We start from the raw sequence: 26,061 nt of genomic DNA, 5'->3' as shown, positions 1-26,061 counted from the left end.
TAGGGGTGAATTCTAATAACCCATGAAACATGTGTTCAATGAAATATTTTTAAGAGTCTAAACTTAAAAAGTTTATTAAAATCGGTGGCGGTTTAAAGATTTTTCCATACAAACTTTCAACCCCTTATTTGCACCCTTAGCGGGAGAATTCTAGAAAACTATGAAACACGTATTCAATTAAATACTTTTAAAAATCTAAATTTCAAATTTTATAAAAATCGGTGCCGATTTAAAAAAAAATCCATACAAACTTTCAACCCCTATTTCACCCCTTTAGAGTAAAAATTTTTCAAAATCCCTTCTTAGTGGATGTCCAAATTACGAAAGTAAACGTCTGTCCAAACTTTACGTTTCTACCATCAGCGGTTACGGCTGTGAGTGCGTCTTACCTCAGTCAGCGAGGACAAGTCCTTTTATATATATAAATAATAAATGGATTAACATCCTTCATTATTATTTATTATAATTTAAACATATGGTTTAGTACTTATTATACTAAGAGTATTTGCATAGTCGGTTAACGTATTTGATATTAAATTATTATTACAATATTTAAGTACTAAGTCCTATATAAGATCCTATAAGGGTTCTGTTTTATTGCTTTCGAGGTACAGAACCCTAAAACAGAAAAAAAACACACTAAAAAATAAATATAAAAAATATATATATATTGATAGAAATATATATAAAATTTAATAATAATATACGATAGTATATTATCTGTAAGGCCAGTCGTGGCACCGGGGCACAAAGTGTGTCTGTAAAACGGACTGGTTGTGAGTTCGATTCTCACTCGAGGAATTGAAATATTTATTTAAAATTATATTTCCACCAAGGCAAAGCGCGGCGTAGAGTTCCGCCACTCAACACGCAATGCCTCCAGAATTCGATGGAAAGTGGAGTTACTGAGTGTCTTAACACTAGATTCTCTCTGTCTACTCTGCTGTGTGCGGGATACAGCGTGAAGCTGGTTTGATTTTTAATTTGATATATGCAGCCTACCATCTATCTTAACAGAAGTAATTATAAAGTAATTATTAAAAGTAAAAATTTAAGTAATTGTTAATAAAAAAAATAAGAGAAAAAAAGAGAAAATTAAAAATTACTTAAACAAAATAATAAAAAGTAAATAAATCTGCTTTACGATGTATCCCACACATAGCGGGGTAGACAGAGGGAACCTAGTGTTAAGACACTCAGTTCCCCTCTTTCCATCGAACTCTGGAGGCATTGCGAGTTGAGTTATTCCAACAAAATAATAAAATTAGAAAAAAATAATTATTATTATTTCAGATTTCTAAACGCAGCATACATTAATTACTTTCTAATCTGACAACTGTCATTTAATCAACAAAATAAAAACTATAGTCGAGATTCATAGATAAATATAATAAATTTTCATATATAGGGGAATTGTGCTCAAGATGGCATACTATGATAAGATGACACACTACCAATATTGATGAAACTATTAGCGCTAAGTGCGATCTTGTGACGTTTTAGAGAGTGTCTGTAGATGCAGCTAGTGCTCAAATTCAGTATGGGTGCAAATGAATGCAGATGGGCAAATAATTCATGTTTTCGTTTTTTTCAATTGCAACAAATTTTTCTTTCGCTTTTGCTTGATGGTGAAAAGATATGTAAGATAAAGATTTTCTATTTGAACTTATTATAAATGTAAAATAGGATTATTATATGACACAACTAACGCTAAAAGCGCATCCTAACCTATAAACTTTTGTCACAACGGTTAAAATTAAATTCATATATCTATTGGGTAAGATGACATACAAAATGTGAGTATAAGATGGCATACTATCTTACCCTTATAAATAGAATCGATATATTTTTTTTGCTTTACGTACAAAATGCCTGGCAATTACAAACGAATATATATTGGTCACAAGAAGACATGGATAAGGCTGCTAGAGCAAAGGCATTCAATAGCCGCAGGTGACGAAGTTTATTTCCCTTTTGGAAAAGGAAGTGACTGATAACGGAATCCAACCTCATAAAATTTGCAACATGTATGAATCTGGCGTTAATACTGTTTAAAAGCCCCTCAGCAAAGAAGAAACTATTTATTTGTGAACTATGCTCGACATATAATGATGGCGTTTTTATGCCACATACTAAGTGGCATACTAAAAAAAAAAAGTATGTCATTTTACCCTGTAGATATGTCGTCTTACACTGGTCGACCTAAGTGCGATTTTTGTTTGTTTTTATGATGTTTGAAAGATGATTGTTCTGAAACTAAAATAATTTCGTTGATTATGAAATATATAATAATACGCAATATGCTGTTCTCAGATGACTTTATTTATTTGAAATATTTGTCTTCAAACAAAAAGTATGTCATCTTAAGCACAATTCCCCTAATTAAATATCGTCTTAAGAGTAATAAAACATAATATTATTGACCATAATAAAAAAGTAAATACCTAATTATATTACATATATTTTATTGTACGAAGGCGCTCATATTTTAATGGTTTTTTTGGCCTGAGTTTCATGATTTTACTGGTTTTAGGAACACTTGGGAAAACGGCAGAGAACGAAGTCGACCTTGGGATCATATCAATTCAGATTGGTACCGTCAGCACTTAATAAACTTATTGTTTATATTTTTTCCAAGACATGTTGAACAATGAGTCGTTCAATAGAATTGCTTGTGGTTGAAACAAGAACTTACACCGAATTGTTCCAATGCCTCCCGATGGGAGCTGTCTCTTCCATGCTATTGCATATTCTTTGTTTGAGCGTATTGATATACAACAAACTAATAAATTGCGCGAGACTATAGTAGAGTACGTATGGCGTAACTGGAATGATTTAAGTATCTACACTAGCGCTCGAAACGGGAATCCTTACTCTTCTAAAGAAGACATGCTTTGCTTAACTACGTACGGAGCTACTTCCGAAATAAAGGCTGCAGTAGATTTGTACAATATTAAGATAGAAGTGTATTATCACAATGGTGTCCTACTTGGTTTATTCGGCGAAGAGAAATGTCCTATGAAGCGCTTACTCTAAACTATGTTTTAAAAAGAGCAACTCTTGAGTTTCTTGCCGTAGTAGCTTCCTATAGGAAAAGTACTTGTAATCTTCCTACTTATAATTTCTGAACAAAAAGTAATGATATCCCATCAAAAACATAAATGTAAAATGAAAGCCAAGTTTTGTAATAAAACGTATCCTTTCAGCGATAAAAGAAGTGAGATGTAAATGTATGCCAAGTTCAATGGTCAGTCCTGAAATTTATTTTTAACAATATAAAATATTTTATAACAACTGAAAATGCCCATTCTTCTTACAACTTGGAGACTTTATTTATGTGTAATATCTGACTTGGCTAGTTTTCAAATTAATTTACATCGATATAAATGAATGTATTCAAATTCTATTCTACTCAGATTCTACTGTAAATTCTTATGAAAACTAGCCAAGTCAGATATTACACATAAATAAAGTTTCCAAGTTGTAAGAAGAATGGGCATTTTCAGTTGTTATAAAATATTTTATATTGTTAAAAATAAATTTCAGGACTGACCATTGAACTTGGCATACATTTACATCTCACTTCTTTTATCGCTGAAAGGATACGTTTTATTACAAAACTTGGCTTTCATTTTACATTTATGTTTTTGATGGGATAGTATTTACAGATATAATATTGACTAATGACATATAGTAAAAGTTTTGAGTAACAGTAAGAAGACAGTATAAGGGCTTCTCGCTGAACTCTCTTATTTACCCTGAAAGATATGTAAATATTTTACATAAATAGTAAATAAAGTGAAATTTAACTATTATAATAATATAGCAATAGAATAATAAACTGTCACCTATAACCACTATATAATTTAATATGTCCTAACTAAATCTATCACAATACAAACAATTTCAAAAGGACATAACGTTCTCTCACGTCTATCTCACATTTAATACATTAGCGTTCACAAAGGCTGAAATCGATACTCACTCTGTAACAAATGATCGTTCTCGTCTGTAGCGCCTTCCCGTTTGATATTTTCCCGGAGTTTCTTGGTAATATTCCTGAATATCTCCCTGGACAGGGCGAGCCCGTCCTTCTCATCGCTCCGACGCCTTCGTACGCCGTTCGTGTGATAATCCTCCGGGATACGTAGTGGTTCTATAATATATATTATTTGGTATATCTGTTTTAATATGGCAAGTATATGGAATCAGTATATAATAAATACATGTCAAACTATATTTGTGTATAGAAAATATTATTTTTATACAACTTATATATATTTTTTTATTAGCTTAAAGCTGTATCCCGCAAATAGCAGAGGAAACCTAGTTCAAAACACTCTGTTCCCCACTGTGTTGAGTGACGGAACCCAACGCCTGGCTCTTGCCTGATGTCAGAGCGAAAAAAAATATATTAATTAATTCCCCCGAGTTGGGATCCACAACAATCGCGTTAAAGTCATATCCTCCACGATGACTTCCACGGCCACGACAGCCCCATATACCAGGTGTAGCTTATATATTTAATTAAAATTAATATTAACAAGCTAGCGAATAGTCTCAATTCATCAAGTAGGTATTGTGTTCAGTTATACGTCAAACTATCCTAGGCTAGATGAATAGCCACAGTGTGGTTATTCATCGTACAACTTAGTATATTTAATTATACAATTTATCAATTATTAACTAAATATAAAAGTTAAATAATATTATTTTTTTTTAGCGTCCCGTACACATACACCGCAGGGTAGGTAGAGGGAACCTAGTGTTAAAACACTCCATTCCCCATTTTCCGTCTAATTTTATAATCATTGCATGTTCAGTGGTTCTTTGTCCCGAAACTAGAAAGATTAAATATTTCATTATCTCGAGTGGTAATCGAACCCACAACATGTCGCGTTTACAATCACACTGTATGACCCTGCGCTACGATTAACATTACATAAAGCGATAAAATCTAAAAATCAAACCTCCCCCTCTCATCTATCTATACCTATATATAAAATCGAAAGGTCACTCACTCATCACGAAATCTCAGAAACTACATGTGCTAGGAATCTCAAATTTTGCATAGGAGTTACTTATAGGACGTAGGTGCACGCTAAGACGGGAATTTGCAATATTCGACTTCTAAGGGGTTGTTTTAGGGGTCGAAAGTTTGTATGAAATTTCTTTACTACAAATGCTACGAGTCTCAAATTTTGCATAGACGTCACTAGAACGTAGTCATGGAGACAGAAATTAATAATAACATAGTTCACGCGGGTGAAACCGCGAGCGGGCCGCTAGTATAAAAATATTTTTAGGCCCATTAAAATATTTAATTTCCACTGAGACAGATGGCACGTAATAGTAATTGATTGTAAAACTTCATTCCATTATATGAATTTGAGCGGCCGAATTTCCTTTATGAACGGTTCCCTAAATACCTTAATGTCTTCAGGATATTTGAAAATGAAACCTGATTGAATTTCACTAAAGCGAATAAATATAGATTTCATATTTCTCATAGTAAATATAGCCTCTCCGTAATTTATTGATAAGAAAGAAAATCTATTAATACTAAATCAATTTGATCTTTTTTATTAGATTAGAAAGATTAAAGTGAGAAGAACTTAGTGTTAAGAAATCATGATTCCATTAAGATACATCCGCTCTCCACTTTCCGCCGATTTCTGAAGGTATTGCGTGTTGAGTGGCGGAACTAAACGCAGCGCTTTACCTCGTTATCAGAGCAAAGTAATGAAAAATATTGAATATTAAATTTCCTCAGATGGAGATCGAACTCACAACCTGCATTTAAAGTCGCACGCTTATGTCCCTGCTTCGACTGCCCCAATATATTAAAAAATCTTAATTTTAATGTTAATAGGTAAAATAGTTCAATTAACTCGTTAATATATTTTCATTAAAAGCGAAAACATAATGATCATATAAATATTCATAGCAAAACACTCACCATTAACTAACCAAGCTGCACTTTAAAAACTTACTCGGTTATGCATACTTAATTTGTACAGTAATAAAATTTTAAATAACTTTTAATGAGGAAAATTCAATTTTTGTATTTATAATTGAATTAAAAAATGTGTAAAAAGTATTATTTTTTGAAGTACTTATATATATTTTTATTCCATATTGGAATGGATTTAACATTTTACTTAAACGTAGACTATGTATTATAATTTATTTTTTAAATTGATATTATTATTATTATTTAAAAATCCAATTAGAGACCATTCGTGGTACATGAGCACAAACGTGCGACTGCAAACTCCACAGGTTATAGATTCGATTTCCATTTGAGGAAATATATTTTTTATATTTTTATTCTCTTCGCTTTGTTAACGATAACGCAAAGCCTCCAAAAATTGGCAGAAAGTGGAGAACAGAAGTGTCTAAATGAGAGTGCCTTAACACTAGGCTCACAGGTTCCTTCTGCCTACCTTACCATACAGCGTGAAGTTAAACCTAGTTTAAATATCAATTTGAAGGCTTATTATATTTAGTTTTAAAATTTACAGGAAAACAATAAAAATATAAACCAATTTTAAGTAACGTTGTCCAACAAACGTTCTTAATTACATCAGTCTACATGTCTGACCACGGATATCACTTCTATTATTTCTTTTCAGAACTTCCCCGGCTCTAAATAGGTTCCGTTGATAGTGCTCCTTTACCCGTAACAGGGTTTCGCTATTAACCGACGAAAGCTACTTGCTTTATTTTCTATTATTTTACAATTGGGTTTTGCTTTTATCAGATATCCTCCACTTGATAAATTAAAAGTAAATTGGGTGGGGACAAAATTTTTTTAGGATTAGGAAATATTTACGGATTTTTTAGTATAGACAGACAATGTATAGGGCAAAAAAGATTTATATAATTATAGAGACTTGGTTTTTTCATTAAAATATCTTGGAATTTTAATTATAGTGGTGAAAGTTAACAAAAAAGAATCATACATCTTATTGCAAAATCGAATCTGTTACCATCGCTTTTGGTAATGATAGGTATATAAATTAACTTCACGCTATATCCCACATCTAGCAGAGTAGGCAGTGTTAAAACACTCCGTCCCCAATTTCCACAGAATTTTTCGATTTGGCGTCTTGATAGGAATATATCAAGTGAAATTATAAATACTCTTATTTTGTATTCTAGGCTAAACTATAAACATTTGTATAAGTAATAGATATATTTGCCAATTTCAGACAAGCTTTTAAGTGGATAAAAGCTTTGTTTCTCAGACTACACTCACAAGGTTATAAATTGTCTACATTTGCATATATAAATACGCTAGTTAGAATATTAGTTGAAATAACACTTCGTTAGGATCAAAAGTGCGTGTTTATAGAAGCTTTTTTTTGTTTCACGCTGTATCCCGCAGATGGCAGGGTAGGTAGATGGTGCCTAGGAACCAAGTGTTAAGACTCCATTTCCGTTAAGCCACTTTCGTCCCCCACTTTCCATCAAATTTTCCAGACATTGCGTATTAAGACCAGACCAGAGCGAGGAAAATGAAAACACGAACTCTTTCATTTCTTTCGAACAAACAGCCGCGTTTACAGTCGCACGTATACGCCTCAGTTCCACGACTGTTAAAAAGAATTAATATTACACTAGAAGAATACATGTTAAACATAAATAACTTAAGAAGTTCTAGACTTCTTCCTCCATTCATACCAGGAGGAAGAAGTCGGTCATATGTTAAGACATATTTTAAATGATATTAATACCTATAGATATTAATTCCAAGGTGTAACTGAAGGTCATCCCCCCCCCCTTTTAATAGCCTCACCTGATGCAGTGTGAAAGCAGCATAACGCTAAACACACAATGTAGAGGCCTCCCCACTGCATATTAGACCGCACATCACAGGCGCTGACGCATCACGCCGTTCACCTGGAAAATATCACTTATTAATACATTATTGCGGGATAAATCGTTTGGAAATATTGCCATACTGGAACGTAAAACGTTTACAGCGGTTTTAGCTACAATGCTACTAGGTCTTTTTTTCTTATATCAGGGTATCGCATATAGCAGGGTAGGTTAGGTTAGGTTAGATAGAAATATTACAATTAAAAAAATAAGTATACTATAAGAATTATTTAATAGCGCTAGTTAGAGGCAGTCGTGGTGCAAGAAGGTGGGAAACGGAATGTTTTAACACTAGGTTCCCTCTGTCAACCCTGTGTGTTTCTGATTTACTTTAATTGTCATACAATTACAATAGCCCTGTGATTGTTATATTATGTTTATTTTGGGTATCTAAATTGTGGTGGTAGAACATCACACACGTATTTAACTAAGTCGAAAATGAAAAAGTAGTGGAATATTAGGAAATTATTTCTACCTATTTGTTTTATTTTTATTTTTATTTATTTAATAGGAAGCCAACGTTGTATACAATAATAATTCAAAACGCTAAAAAAACAATCTTAAGCGAGAACGACATTATTTGTATACCGCAGTTACAGGCTAACTTGACATGCATAAATTAAAAATAAATGAAAACAAACACAATAGAAATTCTTCTACACTAACATTACTTACACTTCAGCAAAAAAATAAAAATAAAAAACTTATACTATAAAAGAAACAGAAACACTAAAATGTTATAATAATTTTAACTATTATAAAACATAAATAATAATTTCTTATTTATCGATAATTATTTAAGAGGAAAGGAGACTACGAAAAAAAAAACAATAACACATTTTTAAACTTTCGCTAAAATAAATAAGATCCAATTAGTCTTGTGATTTTAGTGGAAGTATTGGATTATAGGATGAAGTGAATATTACGAGTTTGTTTACATATTAATTAGAGGTAAAATGGAATTTGAGCCAGAACAAATATACAAGCTTGTTCGACACATCTAATATCAATATTTACTAAGCCTTGTGTTCGTTAATTTTCTCATATCAAATATCAAACAATGGCTATATTACGGAAACTATAATGGAACTCGATGAAAACGACGAATTGTTTTTAATACGCTTTTATTATGTCGACTTGTAATTAAAGAACTTTTAATAATTATATTATCATGAAAAATGGTCTGATAAGGGAGACAGCCCCTATTGTAGGACTCCACAGCTCGTCAACCGTTTCGTGTCGGTCAACGGGAAGCAGAAGGTATATAAATGTGTAAAGTGAAATGAAATGATGTGAATTTTTAAGAAATACCTAAAAAAAAATCACTTTTCGATGTTTCCTTTATTTGTAATTCGTGCCAAATTTCATAACTCTAGATACACGAGGAGGTTTTGATTATGCGGCGACTTTCATACAAAATGTAGCAAAATGGATGCATAAATGATTGTATCTTTTAATTGCGTTGACTTAGAAGCTTTAATTTTTCTGTGCTTTAAAAAGATCATAGATATTTAGTATTCATTTCAGCTTTTTACCTACATATGATCTCGAGATAAATGGTCTTGACCTTTTACCTTTTGAGGTACGGAACCCTAAAAATATTTAAAATATTTAGGGTTCTGTACCTACATTTTTTTTATTTATGTTATAGTATAAAGAACAGGACATACCTATTTCAATTCTAGGTTAGTTTTAAAAAATTTATATTGACCATAATTTAGACATTTGCTACAGCTTAGATTAATGAGAGCTCGGCCTTAGCTATAAAAGAGTTTATTCCGTTGTTCTGTGCAAGATGTACATATATAGGTTAATTATGTAAGAACTAAATTAAAATTCCTTGAAGCGATTTTTAATTCTTTTCTATAACAATTCTTTGCTATACAAATAATTCTTATAGCGAAATTTGAAAGACCTTCATGGCAATGTGAGGCAGCGTGTAAATGTATAATGTATTATACAAATGGGTGTAGGATTGACCACATTCGAAAAATAATTATATTTAATTTATATTTATTTTCTCGCTCTGGTAAGTGCGGCGTCGATTTAAGTTATCAATTAATTCATACACCGTGTCTTGCAGTTGAGTGAAAAGCAGAGAATACAGTGTCTTGATATTACTTCCTTGAATCTGGCGTTAAGGCATTTTATTCTATTCTATATGTCTCATAAAGCGCGAAACAAAAAAAGAAAAATATAATAAAGTTTATGAGAAATATTTTTTTGATTCCTATTTTGGTTTCATTTCATCGCTCGCATCCCAAATTTTTAAATATTGTTTATAATAACTACACAATAACACATTGAAAGTAAAAAAAGGTAGGCAGAGGGAACCTAGGGTTAAGGCACTCCGACCCCCACTTTCGAGTGACGGAATTCAACGGCTTTTTAACTCTAGAGCGAAGAAATAGAAATATAATATTTTAATAAACATTTCACTTCCTCGAGTGGGGATCGAATTCACAACCGTCGCATTACAGTCACATCTTTGTGCCACAACACCAATGACTTTCCACAGTGATGTTATATTTAATTTAGGATCCTCAAGTTTATTATCCTTCGTTCGCTTGATTTAAGCGTATTTTAGTTTGAAGATAAAGTAAATATCTTATAACTTCATCTACGTTGCTTCGAATATGCAAAAGGTCTCTTTCAGCTCCGAGCCCCGTCTTATTTTATTATAGAAAGTTCGTCTAAGTAAACGAAACAAATTCATAGCAACTCATTTTGAATTCCGCCTTTGATTTCAATCTGAACAGGTTATATTGGCAATGGTGAGTGCACTGTTTTCACCGTTTTTTGGCAAAAAATATGAGATTTTTTAGACAAAAATTGGATACCATCTAAAAATATACTATAGATTTTATATTTTTATATTAAAAAAAAAATGTCATCGTTCTTCCATAAATATTTATTCTATAAAAATCTATGTTACACATCCAGTAAGCTTCAGGTTTTTAGATATATAATAAATTTATTAATTTTGCCTTCTAAAACTTTTCTTTTCTTGCCATAAAATATTTTAAAAAGTACTATTCTTATATTTAGATAGCCCAATGATACTTCCATTACTCTAAAAGATTAGTTGGGTTAAGCCCACTTCAATCAGAACTTGATGAGATGGGATGGGTATGCAGACGACCTTTCACTCCTCACTCCTCAGTCCTTTCGAGGGCACGTAAAAAGTCTTCCATATTTCGTTAGCTGGTCTAAATATCACGTTAGGTAGACTCGCTCTGTATCTAAGATCAGATGGCAGTTCTTTTTTGTAAATATCTTAAATATAATTAGAAAAAAACTGGCTAAAAAATATCTCAACTTTAGGTTGCTTAAAAATTCTTATATTTTCACAAAATATGTTTTCAGTTTTAAATATTTTTAAGATAAATGTACATATAATGGGCAATAAAATATCATATTACATAATAGTAACCATCTTGTTGTAATAGTACTTATTAAATAAGTAAAATAAGTTAAATAAGTAAAGCCGTCGTGGCACAGTTGCACAAGCGTGCGATGGTTGTGGGTTTAATTCCCACTCGGGAAAATAAAATATTTAATATTTTCATTTCCTTGTTCTGGTAATAAAGCAAAGCGCAACGTTTTGTTTCTCAACACATAAAATTGGCCGGCAAGTGGGGAACGGAAATATCTCAATGAGAACGGAGTGTCTTAACACTAGGTTCCCTCTGCCTACCCCTCTACATGTGGGATTCATCGTAAAGCTTAACAAATAAATAAAAGGTTAACGAATTAATTTATGTAGTATAAATATATTTTTGTCTGTGTAGTCATGCTCGAAATGTCATCAACTTAGTCTTACTGTATAATATTAAATATTTAAAAAGTATTAAATCTTATCATAAAGATTATTATAATTAAAGTAATTTTGAATATCATATAAACAAGTATTTATAATATACGAAACGTGCCTGTAACCCTGCTTGAATACTAAATTACACGAGGTGTACGTGCCTAAGAGAGCTACTAATGCATATATTATTAAATTTTCCTATTAAAGCTATCGCTATTGTCACTTTAAAAGCTAATAAACTGTGGCTCAGTTCGAATGGATTCTATAATAGCAAAAGCAACGATTATTAGTATTTACGGATTTATTGTTTTTACGATACTAGGTAGGAGGCGTGTCTTATATAAAGATAAAAATGCAAACCTTTAAAAAATAACTATATATATTTTTGCTTCTCGGTAATTATTTCTCGGTTAATAACTATATATATTTTTGTATCTCAATTAATACTCGTAGTTTAGGCAGAGGGAACCAAGTATTAAACACTTACTTTTTCCGCCGAATTCTGAAGGTATTGCGTTTTGAGTGGCAGAACTCAAACCCACGTTTTGCCTCGACACCAGAGTGAAAAAAATATATATTAAAAGTTAAATTTCCACTTTTTGGATTTTTCTTTTACTTGTATTGATTTAATTTATAATACTCAGTTCGTGCCAAATTTGATATTTGTAAGTGTACGGAAAGTATCCTATAGGATTATAATACACGGGGAATTTAAAAAAATATGCCGCGAAAACGATACACAAATACCTCGTATGTTTTGATTGCGTCGACTTAAAAGCTTATTTTTGTGGTGTTTTAAAATTGGTTTAGAAAATTTTTACCAAAACACTTAGTTAAAATTATAATTATCTAAAATTAAAGTGACAGTTTACCAATTAAGTTTTTGCTTATATAAAATAATTTAAAAATAACAAAATTAAAAAATATATATATAAACAGACTAGAAAAAATAATATACGCTTTTACATTCTGGCAACAACATGCCTAACGATTACTTGAGGTATACCTTGAGTTCCCTTTACTCCTTTATTATCTTAACAGTCCAACCATTTGCCAAAATAATATTATTTAATGCTCTAACCAGAGCCTAGCTATAATAGTTGAATATAACTTTGGTTGTTTCACCAAAAGATTGTTATGGCTTAGTAGAGAAGGATAATAAAACAATGATGGTATATTTCATGGAGTACTCTTAGAACCCTTATTTAACTTACGGTATAAATATAGTGAATAAGTTTTTGTTTTCCCTTTAAGGCTATTTTTGCTTTTAAAATGTATTCTGGAAAGTTTTCCCGTTGAAATATAGCGAAATAATACAAGAGAGTCGAAAATAAGTTCGTGAAAAGTGTTAATTGGGGCTTAAGTTGAGACTCTGACTAAAAGAAAGTAATTTTAAATATAACCTTTCAGAAGGAAAAATTCTATGTTTAAAATAAAAGAAATTGTGTCACTGAAGTTATTATTTTTAGAAGCCTAAGAAGAATAGAGCCTAATTTTCATTTTTTTTTCTTATATAAATATTATGTAAAAAGTTTTTTCCTTTAAAAACCTGTTTTTTTGTGTAATTGTACAATATAAATGCTAAATATATTTTTATGGTAATAAGGGACAATATCAAACATAGTCAAATTATACAATTTTACACAAATTTACCCATTTTAAATGGCTCCAGTCCACTTAGAGGTATTTATGCTGAAAAGACCGTTATGATGAATATTTAAAAGATTTTCTTTGACAAATAAATTAAATAAGTTGATTGGGTTTCTAAAAGTAGCTTATTTAAATTTGATTACAATTATTTGCTTAGAATAAATTATATTTTATATTTGATACTTTTAGCCTTTGAAAATATTTATTTACATAAGTACCAACCTATGTACTACCAATATTTTAATAGGTACATTTATTATTTATCGGTTTTATGGCGATGTTGAGCATCGCAAATATATATACGAGTAGAACGGTTAATCTCAAAATTGTCACAATTGCAAATTTTAAAACTTCTACCAATTTTGCATTTCTAATTTATATTAAAAGTAATAATAAAATGTTATTAAACAAGGAAATTTAAATTTGCTTTTACAAAGCTAATCTCTCGGCGCTACCATTAAGAAAATTCTGAGAGTCCTTAAATTCACGATGTATGTGTTTTTCAAGATAACAACGTCTCGTTCGAATATTTAAGTGTCGACAAACGAAGAGCTCTCAAAGTTGATAATGGAAGGTACGTCGCTTCAAATTCAATTATATTTACATGTAAGTACCATGGTGTTGACGCCATTATGGCGCAGTTCAAATATGTAACTATACGCTGTTATATTTAAATTCCAGTCAGGGTAAAGAGAAATTAAATTTATTTTAATGTGTTGACGCAGTCGTAGCGCAGAGGCAAAAGAGTATGACTGTTAACACGACAGGATATGGGTTTTAATTCCCACTTGAGATTTTTTTTTAATTTCTTCGCCACGGAGTCGAAACAAAGAGCGGCGTTGAATTCCGCCAATCAACATGCAATAACTTCAGAATTTGGAGGAAAACGGAACGTAATGCTTTAACGCTAGGTTCCCTCTGTCTGGTGAAGCTAAAAAAAGACAAATGGCAACGATAAATACTGCCATATTACAAAGGCAGTTAAAAAAGGACAACAACGTGTTTAAATGGAATTACTTCCTGTCTACCCTAAAAAATGAAAAGAACATACAAATACGAAAATATGTAAGCTAAATGATATAATTTTGTTTCATAGGAAGCAATGCAAAAAAATCCCACAATACAGCCATTTGGGTTTTATTTATAAAAGCTAAAACATTAAAAATTGCTCGACCATTGTTCCCAAATTGGCGAATTTCACTCGCCGTTTTAACACTCGCCGAGTTTTTCCATATTGTTCACAAAACATTTAAGTTTCAACAATAACAGCCAGTCAATTACAATTGAAATATTTCTAGCCTTTATTCCCTTTGGACATATATTTCACTAAAGTTTTAATGATACCGATTTTCCCGACGTTTAAATTTATATGATTATTAGAGTTTTATATTGTTTTCAATTATTGTTAAATTTATATTTTAATTGTACGTATTTAATGATTTTTTGCTGCTCGCCTATTGCAAATCTATTATAAAGAAAATGAATGTTCGTAACATAATCTTAGGCAATAATTTTTACTATATTGGGTCATATAAGACAGACATTGCGTTCATAAATTACAATTTTATTAAAAAAATCATGTATATTATAGTTTCGAAAGTAATATTTTAGTTAACAGATTCTTAAAATTAAATAAAATATCAACCTTATTCGAAAATACACCTACTCCAGATAAAAAATAAAATTCTACAAAACAGAAGTGGAGATAAAAAGCCTTTCATACTTTAGGACATTTTTTCAGTAAAAAGGAAATTACCTTATTTGTATTTACATTCGATCATTTGTTGATTTATTTGCGCGAAATTGAAATCCGTCTATTCGTCTTAGATTTTTACCGAATATTCCTTTGTTTTAGGCGTATAATGAAAACAGTGACCTGAAATTCAGCTTCTTTGTCCACTACCCTATCGTTCTTTGTCGCGTTTATTGCTTGCGTTCCGATGTTTTTTAAAATCTCTTTTAGCGCACAAAGTCGATATATTCGCCGTTACTATGCCACATAAAAAGAATAAAATGTAAGCTGCAAGGATCGTTTGACATAAATAAAAATATTTAGGTTAACGTTTTTACTATAAATTTTTTGGAGCATTGAATAGAAGAGCTTTTTGGCTGGAGCTTAAATATGTCTAATGGGATATCGTTAGGATGATTGTATAAATCAAAATATCTTATTATTTTTTTTACTATTAAAGATATATTTTTAAAGTTTTAGTCCATGCTCATAACAGTTAGAAATGCACAATCTTTGGTCTTATTCTAATACAAGCTCTTTTTAAAGTAAATATAATTCTCTTTTACCATATACGAACATGAAATTTATGAAAAAATGAAACACTTAAAAATATTAGTTAGTTTAGTAATTTTGTAACGATGTTGTTTTTTATTGAATCTCATGTGTATTTTATAAAATACACTTTCACTCATTACCCCGCACATAGCAGGATAGGCAGACAATGAGGAACGAAGTGTCTTATAAAATAATTGAGTTATTTTCTTATTTAAATTACGATTTCTTGTAGGTATAATATATTTAATTGCTGAACCATATAATTAAACCCTACACAGTTAACTTATAACTATTTACTTTTTAACCAAAATTCCAGTCTGAATGTAAATTACGACAAAAGTACGACAATTCGCCTATTTAAATATAAACAAAAGCTATTTACTACTGTTTCTTGTGTAAATTAACGAAATGATTGTTAAATTTCTCAAAAGGTTAAACTGAAACACCATTAACGGGGTGGTTTTAACCCCTAAAAAACTTAATAAACAATCATCAATCAACATTTTGAGGGAGTTGAAACTGGAATCATTTATAAACGAAACGCGCTTAAAGCTCACGCCTCAACTGGTTCCATAACCACAAGAGCTCTTTACTTTTGCTCTTGGAATCGTTAATCTGTTATTTATGCGTCATAAGTTTGGCGACGTAATGACGCAGTGGGAACGCATAGTTGGCGTTAGCTACTACACCCAAAAAACATAAATTTTTGCTTATATCTTAATGGAAACACGCCTACTACATAGTAAATTACAGATATATACGATCCCCACTCGGGTTAATGAATTATTATTTTAAATTTTTCGCTCTGGTACCAAGGCAAAAGCCCGGCGTTGAATTCCACTACTCAACAGGCAATGAAAAATTCACCGGAAAATGGGCAACGGAGTGTATTAGCACTATGTTTCCTTGGCCTATCCTGCTGTGTGCGGGATAAAGCGTGAAACTGATATAATTTATGTTTATACTGAACATTTAGATATATGTAGATGTAATTGAAACATCGTTAAGAACTTTGAGTGTAGACAAAGTGCTGCGTCGTATTGTGCCACTTAACGTAAAATGCTTCGATAAGGGTGAAAGTTTCGGTCTTCTGATCGCAAAATTTATTTAAGTACAATATATATATACGAGTACGATACATAAAGGCGATGCTTTCGCGTGACGGGTGTGTGTTCGATTCCCAATAGGGGAAATGCTCATTTTCTCGCTCTAACAACATGGCAAAACGCAGCGATGCCATTTAATACGCAATTTCTTGAACATAGTTTTTTTTTTATCGTTGATAGGCAAGCATTTGTCCGCTCTCTCACCTGGTGGTAAGTGACGATGCGGACGAAGGTGAAGCATGCTTGCCTAGGTAATGTCTATTCACTCGTTCTTTAAGGAGGGCCAGGTTATACTTGTCGGGGAATAGTTCAGCAGGCAGGGAGTTCCACTCCTGCCGTTCGCATTAGGAAAGTAACAAGGTTAGTCTTAACAGATAGGTTCCCCTTGCCTACCCTGCTATATGAACGACGTGAAGCTATAAAAATAAGAACAGTACAATATAATTGTAACAAGTACACGTAATGTGAGAAGGAAGAAAGGCCTTCCAAAAATGATTGCGCAGACTAATAACAGAAAATGTAGGAATGCAGTTTAAAATGTTAACAAAATGTAATTGTTTTAAATATACGAGTAGTATACTGCAACGGCTATTAGATGCGACGAGTTTATAATACTATTAGGAAATAACGTTTTCCAGACTTTATTTTCTGTAAATGCCATGTGAACATTATTTTCCTATTCATTGTACTTAAATTCATTGTTAAAATTTTGAAAATTACCTATATAATGTTGTCTTTTCTGTTGTTGTCTTTAATGTTTGAATTGATATTGATCTATAAACACCTTAATTTTACATGTAAATATTATAAAAATCATTTCTGCTACTCCAGATATACAGACAGCTCAAAAGGCAGTCAGACAGACAGACAAAACTTTAAAAAATCTTTATTTGTGTTTAATATCATATCTTTAAAAAACACGAATATATTGAAATCACAGACAGACATATCAATTGTATTTCGACTAATAGATAAGTATATTCATATACAATACAACTACAATAATAATCCAATAATAAATACTCATACTAATTTATTATAATAACATAAATCAATCCTGGTTATATTATCCAGGCGTCCCTAAAACTCTCATATAATATCCACAAACTGCTTACTAAGCCTTGCCAAATGTCATTTATTCCATTTCGATATAAGCAAGTAGATTACAGCCGGCCTGTTTCTGTTTTTCATGACACTATATACGAGCGCTAGTATAAAGTAGTCCAGAGAACAGTCGTAGTGCAGAGGTCCAAGGGTGTGTAGAAACGAGAATGGTGGGTTCGATTCCAATTCAAGGTAATAAAATATTTATTCCAATTTATATATTCACTTCCTTGAGTCCCGTCACTCAACACAGAATGCCTTGCCTTGCCTGCTGGAAAATGAGGCTCAGAGTGTTTTAACATTAGGTTCCATCTGCCAATCCTGCTATTTGCGGGATACAGCGTGAAGCTGATGTATTTTAGTATAAAGTAAGGCTATTGTAATGCGTTTTCCGAATATTTAGTTACATTTTTGAAAGCCTATCTCGTATTTTGTGTGGCAATCAACCGAATGGGATCACTGTGTTTGACACGATTAAAATTTATTTTATTTATTTATTTGAATTGACACGCGTGTTACAAAGGGCTTACAATACAATGTATAAATTGTGTAAGTAATTTATTTTAATATACAAAAGCATAATTTTAAAACTATCTGTAGAGTATCTGTATTTAGATTAAATACTGAAAACCTTAATAAGGTGTAATAAATATTAAAAGGAAAAGAGAAAAATTTCAAAATATAAATTTCTAATTAACTAAGTCGACTTGGGTAAATATCCGCTTCAGATTGTTACTATTTTTTTAAATATGTGCTAATATTCCTACAAATATTGTTGTAAATTCAGTCGTTATTGCGTGAAACATCCGTCTTCACAAACTTTTACATATAATATAATATTAGTAGGATATAATCATTTCCTAGAACCATATTCCTATTGAATTTGTGCCCTTTTTTAATACTAAACTATTACTGGACATCTTTTTGTAGTGCAAAGTTGGACTTAATTAACAAACTTTACATCAAGAGGCCATCTAGACAAACAACATTAATTTCTCTTAACTTGTGCAATATAAATGTCGTTAACTTTATCGATAATAATTGGAAAGTTCAAAATCACTTGATATTCATCTTCATAATATAAATCTAAAACCATTAAATAGACTGCCACATGGCTAGAGCTGAAGTCATTCATTACAGCTAAGTATTATTGCTTAATTATTCACTTATTTCTGCGCGACTGTTTGTGAGTTCGATTCCCACTAGAGGAAGTGAAAAATATTTATTTAAATTAATATTTTAATTTCTTCAATCTGGTGTCGAAGCAAATAGCGACGATGAGTTCTGCTCCTCATCAGGAAATGCCTCCGGAATTCGGTGGAAAATGGGGAACGGAGTGTCTTAACACTAGGTTCTCCCTGCCTACTCTGCCATGTACGGGATATAGCGTAAAGCTGAATTTATCATCCACTTATAGTTTCGGATATTGATAAAGTTTAATAGACACTAGAAGGAATTCTATTTGTTTTTGGCATGTTATGTCAATAACTATTCATTAAATAACTATTAATTAAATATACGGCTTAGGTATCTAATAACACAAAATTTGTCGAGTGTTTTGTTTTTGATAAGTAAAGTAGAAAATATCTAGTAAGTACTTTAATATATTAAACTACTATACTATAATATATTATACTATATAATATATTAAACTACTATACTATATTAAACTAATAATACACAGATAATGGCGCAGGGGCTCAAGTGTATGACCTTAAACGCGATAGGGTGTGGGTTCTATTCCCACTCATTTCTTCACAATGGTAACGAGATTTTGAACTTTGAGTTCCACTACTCAACACACGATATCTCCAGAATTCGGCGAAAACTGGAGAACGGAATTGTTTACATACTGTCTTGACTCTAGGTTCCCAGGTATACTGTAGGCTATACTGTAATGTTCATCCCGCACCGCATAATTGAAAAAGCATACAAAAACTTTGTCATATTTAGAATCATATTTATTTTTATGTCACTTTTGCAAGTACATATTATTTGTATGTATGTACATATTTTATTCATACGTATTCTAAATAAAACACAGCGAGCCATGTGTTCGTAAATAATATTTTTTCTTTACAGCCATTGTTTGCCATGTTTTATATTTCCGAGAGAGCCGGGCTGGTTGCAACAACGTTCATTATTTTTAAAGAGTGTTTGATTTTGCGTGATATTCGAAACACGCTGTATCCCGCACACTGCAGGGTTGGCAGAGGGTAAGACACGTAAGTGGTAATACACTACGTTCCCCACTTTCTGCCACTTCCTATATATCTATCTATAGTAAATACTATCTATAGTACTATCTATAGTATCATTATTTTCAGTTTCTATCTTCACGTGGGCAGATAGAACCTGGCGTGAAAATATTTCTCTACCTACTTTTCTAGATTTACGTGTTTTTTTTACAAGAACAATATTTTCTAATGATTCCCCCGGTGAAAATCGATCCCACAACCACCTTTATAATCAAACGCTCTCCACTGTGCCACTTTGGCCTCAATATATTTATACTAGCGGACGCGCGCAGCTTCGCTTGTTTATTTAGGGGTGAATTCTAATAAACCACGAAACATGTGTTCAATGAAATATTTTTAAGAGTCTAAATTTAAAATTTTATAAAAATCGGTGGCGATTTAAAGGTTTTTCCATACAAATTTTCAACCCCTTATTTGCCCTCTTAGGGGGTGAATTCTAGAAAATCATGAAACACATGTTCAATTAAATATTTTTAAGAGTCTAAATTTCAAATTTTATAATAATCGGTGGCGATTTAAAGATTTTTCCATACAAACTTTCAACCCCTTATTTGCACCCTTAGGGGAAAAATTATAGAAAACCATGAAATATGTGTTCATCTAAATACTTTTAAAAGTCTAAATTTAAAATTTTATAAAAATTGGTGCCGATTTAAAAAAAATGTATACAAACTTTCAACCCCTTATTTGCACACTTAGGGGGAGAATTCTAGAAAACGATGAAATACGTGTTCAATTAAATACTTTTAAGAGTCTGAATTTCAAATTTTATAAAAATCGGTACCGATTTAATTTTTTTTCCATACAAACTTTCAACCCCTATTTCACCCCTTTAGGGTTAAAATTTTTCAAAATCCAGATTACGAAAGTAAACATCTGTCCAAATTTTACGTTTTTACCATCAGCAGTTACAGCTGTGCGCGCGTCTTACCTCAGTCAGTGAGGACAAGTCCTTTGATAACTGATTCTTTAAATATTCGAATCTAATTATCAAGAATATCTTTCTTTACTGAAATATCTAAGAAATGTCAAAAAGTTATTTATTTCTAACGTAACATATTTGCGAGATTGAAATAAAATATTTGCTGAATAAAAATATTTTGAATCTACAATTTTATAATAGAATAAATTTAATATAGGTAGCAAAGTTTTCACGTAATACCTACCATTCGGAACAGAAAATGTCAGTGACGGTAAAAATTTTTAAAATGTTAAAATAACTTTTGGTTTAGTGGGCTTAGAATACTTTTACGAATAAATTTAGTTTTATAGAGAAAAATAAACATAGAAACAAAATAAAATGAGTGAAAAATATTGTTTTAAAATTTCAAGCTCTGTTTATATTATTATTCATTAGCTATTATGACTTCTTTAATTAAAATCTAAATAAGTATTCTAAAATGGTAGAACATTTTTATATTCATTGAAACTAGGGCACTAACCACAATGTTTCCTTCATTACGTCGCAAAAAATAGACAAGTAGCTTTTTATATAATCTCCAAAGCAATTTACAAACAAAGTAAAATTTGGCTTCCACTGTTAAATACTTTAAGTGGCTATATAGTATAGTTAGTTCAATTGGGTCAAGCTTAAAACTTATCTCAATGACAAGTTTTATATGATTTTTTTAGCTATAATCCGTACAAGTCATGGGAAGGTAGAGGGAACCTGGGAGCCTTCTTCACTCAGACTTCTTCTCCTCTCTTTTCCATTGAGATATTTCATTTCCCCACTTTCCGCCGAATCCTCAAGTAGAACTCAAAGCTGTGCTTTACCTTATTAAGTCAATACCAGAGCGAAATTAAAATATTAAATATTTCATTCCTCCAATGAGAATCAAACCCTCAATCGTCCCATATATAGTCGCACATTTATGACTCATAGGAAATTATAGAGAAAATTTGGTATTTTATACGATAAAATTTTATTCAAAAGTCCAAATATTTGCAAAAGGTGAATTGAAAAATGTAAAATGACGTGTATGACGAAAAGAGAGTGAAAATTGAAGTAATTTCTAGTTTCGGTTTTTAAGGAATTTCAATCGATTAGTAACCTGTTAAAAGTTAAAAATTTTATTATAATACTAGTATATTGTTGTATATTTTATCTTTTAATGAAAATAAAAACATATTTTTGATTAAATTTAAACTAGTTTTTATTTAAAACTCTAGAGGTCTTGGTAAATGGTCCAGGAAATAGAAAAATATTTTTTCAATTTCAACCATTGAAATGTTTCTGAGGTAAGTGACTTCGATCATACAAATCCTTCAGCTTTATAATATTAATATAGATACTCACAAATTTCTTATATATTTGCATCGCAGGTTCTAAATAAATAGATATACTTCGCTATAAATAAATATATAGTTAATCTACTTTATAATGTAAATAATATCCTATTTTAAAATTTATTGCAGAAAGGCTGGACATTATAAAATAATTTTATTTAGCTTGAACTACGGTATTATAGTTTTTATTGGTTATTTTTAATAGCTCAACCGTTTTTGCTATTTTATTATCAGTGACATTTAAAATACTATATAAGTTGGCTATAATAATGATTGAGAGGCTGCAAAATATAAATATTAAAAGCATAAGATATTTAATATGTATCAATTTTAACTATATATTTATTATGCGATAAATTACATACAAATATATAAAAAATATATATAAATATAGTATATTTTGTTAAGGCCAGTCGTAGCATAGGGGCACAAGCAGGAAAAGTTGTGGGTTCGTTTACCAGTCGAGGAATTTAAATATTTAATTTCCTAGCTGTGTAATGAGGCCAGCGCGGCGTTGATTTCCGCCACTCAACACGCAATTCTTCCAGATTTCAGTGGAAAATAGTGAACAGAAGTGTCTTAATGCGAACGGAGTGTATGAACACCACGTTCCCGGGTTCCCTCTGAATATCCTATCACGTGCGAGCAAAAAATGAATATAGTAAGAAAGGCAGTGTAATTAAGTGTGCTTTTTACATTTTCACCTGAAAATATTATAATGGAAAAGTAAATTGACACTAAAAATCATTTCAGTTTGATTTTATATTATTTACTATTTTAACAAACCCATAGATCATGGAAATTACTAAAATGTAGCACCTTAATAAAGACCCAAGTGAGATCAACTATTATTATAACATTAAGTAGTTTCTGTAACGGCATCTGTGCTCGTACTTTAGTAGTTTTGGTAATTGATTGATGTATCATATAAGGGAAATGCTGGTTGAACTAGTTTTAGTTCTCTATCGCCAACTTCTACTTTCACTTATATCGTTTTAATAACACAATATATCAATATATCAATATATATTGTGTTGATGTGTTTACCTTAATGTTCTATCACATGAGAGATGAGGGGGAACATGGGAACCTAATGTTTAGAAACTCCGTTGCCCTTAAGATACTTCCATTTCCCATTAGTCCCAGAGCTTAACGCTGTGCTTTTCCTCTTTACCAGAGCGAGGAAATGAAAATTTCTCGAGTGGGAATCGAACACACAACCTGTCGCGTTTAAAACTGCACGTTTGTTGTTTAAGTAAAGATAAAGATATAAATTTAATCAAGAAATTCTGTTTAAATATCGAACTCAATTTTACTTAATTTAATCACAAATTTTCCTATAAATAATCAAGTAAAATACCAATGATATTAAATTATTAATGGAGCAGATTTATGAGGAAAAAATTTGCATTCCTCTGTTTAGAAGAATTTTCCTGTCGTTTAATAATTTTGAATAACTGAATCATAATGTTAATCTTTATATTATTAAAACAATTAGGTGTGGAATTTGAAATTTAAAAATAATTCTTGGAAAGGAAATTAAAAGGAATTTGGAATTTAAATTTAAAAATAATTCTTGACATCTATAAGATAAATATTTTTAAAAATCATAATTTAAGACATCGCTGATCGTTCTAATATATTTAACAGGTTTTTAATTAAAAATTTAATTAAAAACTTGTTAAAACTTTAGTACGAAATTATAAAATTTGGTACAAACAAATTTAGGTCCGAGCTTTCAGTGAAACTGCCAACTAATTGGCAGCTTACATCACACAGCAAAAAATAACGTTAGAATATTTCTCATGTTATTTGCAAATGTTTTAGAACTCACAAACTTTTTTTTTAATAAAATAATATTCAAAATCAGTTGATAAAGTCATAGATTTTCTTTTATATTTATGTATAACTAACTTTTGTCTTATATGTTTATTATACATGGAGTATAGCTTAAAAAATAATTAATCGATTTACTTGATTTTTGTCTTTATTAAAAACGTTTATTAACATATAAAATACATATATAAAACAATTAAATTCAATATAAAATTTAACTAATTCCCAACTAACTCAAATCGTTTTAAAAATAATATATACTCACATTTTTGAGCACAACACTATTAAAAAACACTCGCACTCACTGCACTCCGTAGATATAATATCTGTGGACGTGGAACGCCAGGATCGAGTCACCCCGGCAAGAGGCTGCGTGGTACTAACTGAGCGCACCGGCACCCGATTGACGTATACGTCAAATGCGTAAGTCTACGGTTTTTACTGTATATTATACTGGTTTTTTTTTATTATATTATTATGTTTATTTTCTTTTAAAGTAATATTTATATTTTGGTTTAAGTAATATATTAGTTTTCATATAGCGAGGGTTGAGATCATTGGCAACGTTAGTGGCTTGGCTTAGTGTCTCAATTCGAGTGACGTATGTAGCTATGTACGGAGAACAGTTGATGATGATGATGAATATATGAGTTGAAAAATATATATGAGCGATATTTAAATGTAAATGTTGATTTTGTTTTTGGAAACTTAAATATGGAAAATTTCGTATCGTACTTTTTAGGGGTCCGTACTTCGAAAGGAAAAAACGGAATCCTTATAGGTTCATTTTGCTGTATGTCCGTCCGTCCGTTTGTTAAGACTTTTATCTTGATATCGCGTGGAGGTTTCATGCTGAAATTAATGTCGAATATTTAGGTTGATAAAATTTAAGAATGTTAGGAGATTTGGCATAAAGTGCGAACTTTCAACACAAATAAAGAAAAAAATCCAAAAAGATCATAGAAAAAATCATTATAAGCGTATATTCGTAGTTCATTTCATACAAAAAAAATGTCCAATCCTGAAATAGGTACGAAACCCTCAGTGGGCGAGTCCGACTCGCACTTGACTGCTGTTTAATATACACATTACTTAAATTCGTACCGTCTAAATATGATATTACATAGGCTTATATTTCACATCGGAGATATTCAAAAATGTTAAGGAAATGAAAATTCCTTTAGACCGCAAAATTTTAAGCTAAATTAAACACATTTTTAATTAGCGAAGCCGAATAAGAACGTGCATCGGTAGCACTGAAAATAAATGTAAAGTACAAGGTGAGTCCACGAAGGTTTAAGACGCTATTAATTAATTTTAACTAACAGAATGTTATAACATTTTGTAGAACGTGGATTTTTTTAATAAATTAAAAATAAATGTCTTAGGTACCGAGTAGAGATTATTATTATTATTTTTAGTGTTACGCTGTATTTCGCAAATAGAAGGGTAAGCAGAGGTAGCCTGGGAACCTAGTGTTGAGACACCATTAAGGTCCATTCCACTTCCGATCCCAATTTCCCGCCGAATTCTGGAGGCATCGTATGTTGAGTCGTAACTCAACGCCGTGATTTGCCTTGACACAGAGCGGAAAAATTAAAATTTAAAAAACTTCATTTCCTCGAGTGGGCATCGAACCTACAACCTTTCATGTTTACTCGCTAAAGTCCCCGCGCCACCTCTGGCCTCTAGAAATTACTAGATGTAAATGAACCTATAATTTTATTTATTTTTTAACAAGTGTTCATAATAATAGGGATATTGTAATAGCACAGTAGTAGTATGTAGTTAACTATTTAAGTAAACTAATTTTTTTTGATATTTTGAACCAGT

At 31.1% G+C, this 26,061-nt stretch overlaps 1 protein-coding gene across 2 annotated transcripts in view; it reads right to left on the bottom strand.

Annotated features, from left to right (window-relative positions):
• dpr18 (defective proboscis extension response 18) overlaps positions 1-24,646 on the bottom strand; it is a 31,996-nt gene extending 7,350 nt beyond the window's left edge. Inside the window, exons 1-3 of one of the 2 annotated variants that reach the window (XM_085208192.1) lie at positions 24,494-24,646; positions 7,802-7,905; positions 3,986-4,156 (exon numbers count right to left, since the gene is read on the bottom strand). In XM_085208192.1, coding sequence (XP_085064318.1) covers positions 3,986-4,156; positions 7,802-7,862 — 232 coding nt within the window. In that variant the 5' untranslated portion in view covers positions 7,863-7,905; positions 24,494-24,646. The remainder of the gene's footprint in view (positions 1-3,985; positions 4,157-7,801; positions 7,906-24,493) is intronic. The other variant, XM_085208193.1, reaches the window with a different exon arrangement.
• Positions 24,647-26,061: the final 1,415 nt, after the last annotated feature.

Source organism: Heliconius melpomene, chromosome 4 (assembly GCF_056956725.1).
Source record: "Heliconius melpomene rosina isolate 202511_hmr_F chromosome 4, ASM5695672v1, whole genome shotgun sequence".
NCBI classification, from domain to species: domain Eukaryota; kingdom Metazoa; phylum Arthropoda; class Insecta; order Lepidoptera; family Nymphalidae; genus Heliconius; species Heliconius melpomene.
The sequence above is the reverse complement of the archived record's forward strand: the minus strand, read 5'-3'. Positions and strand labels throughout refer to the sequence as shown.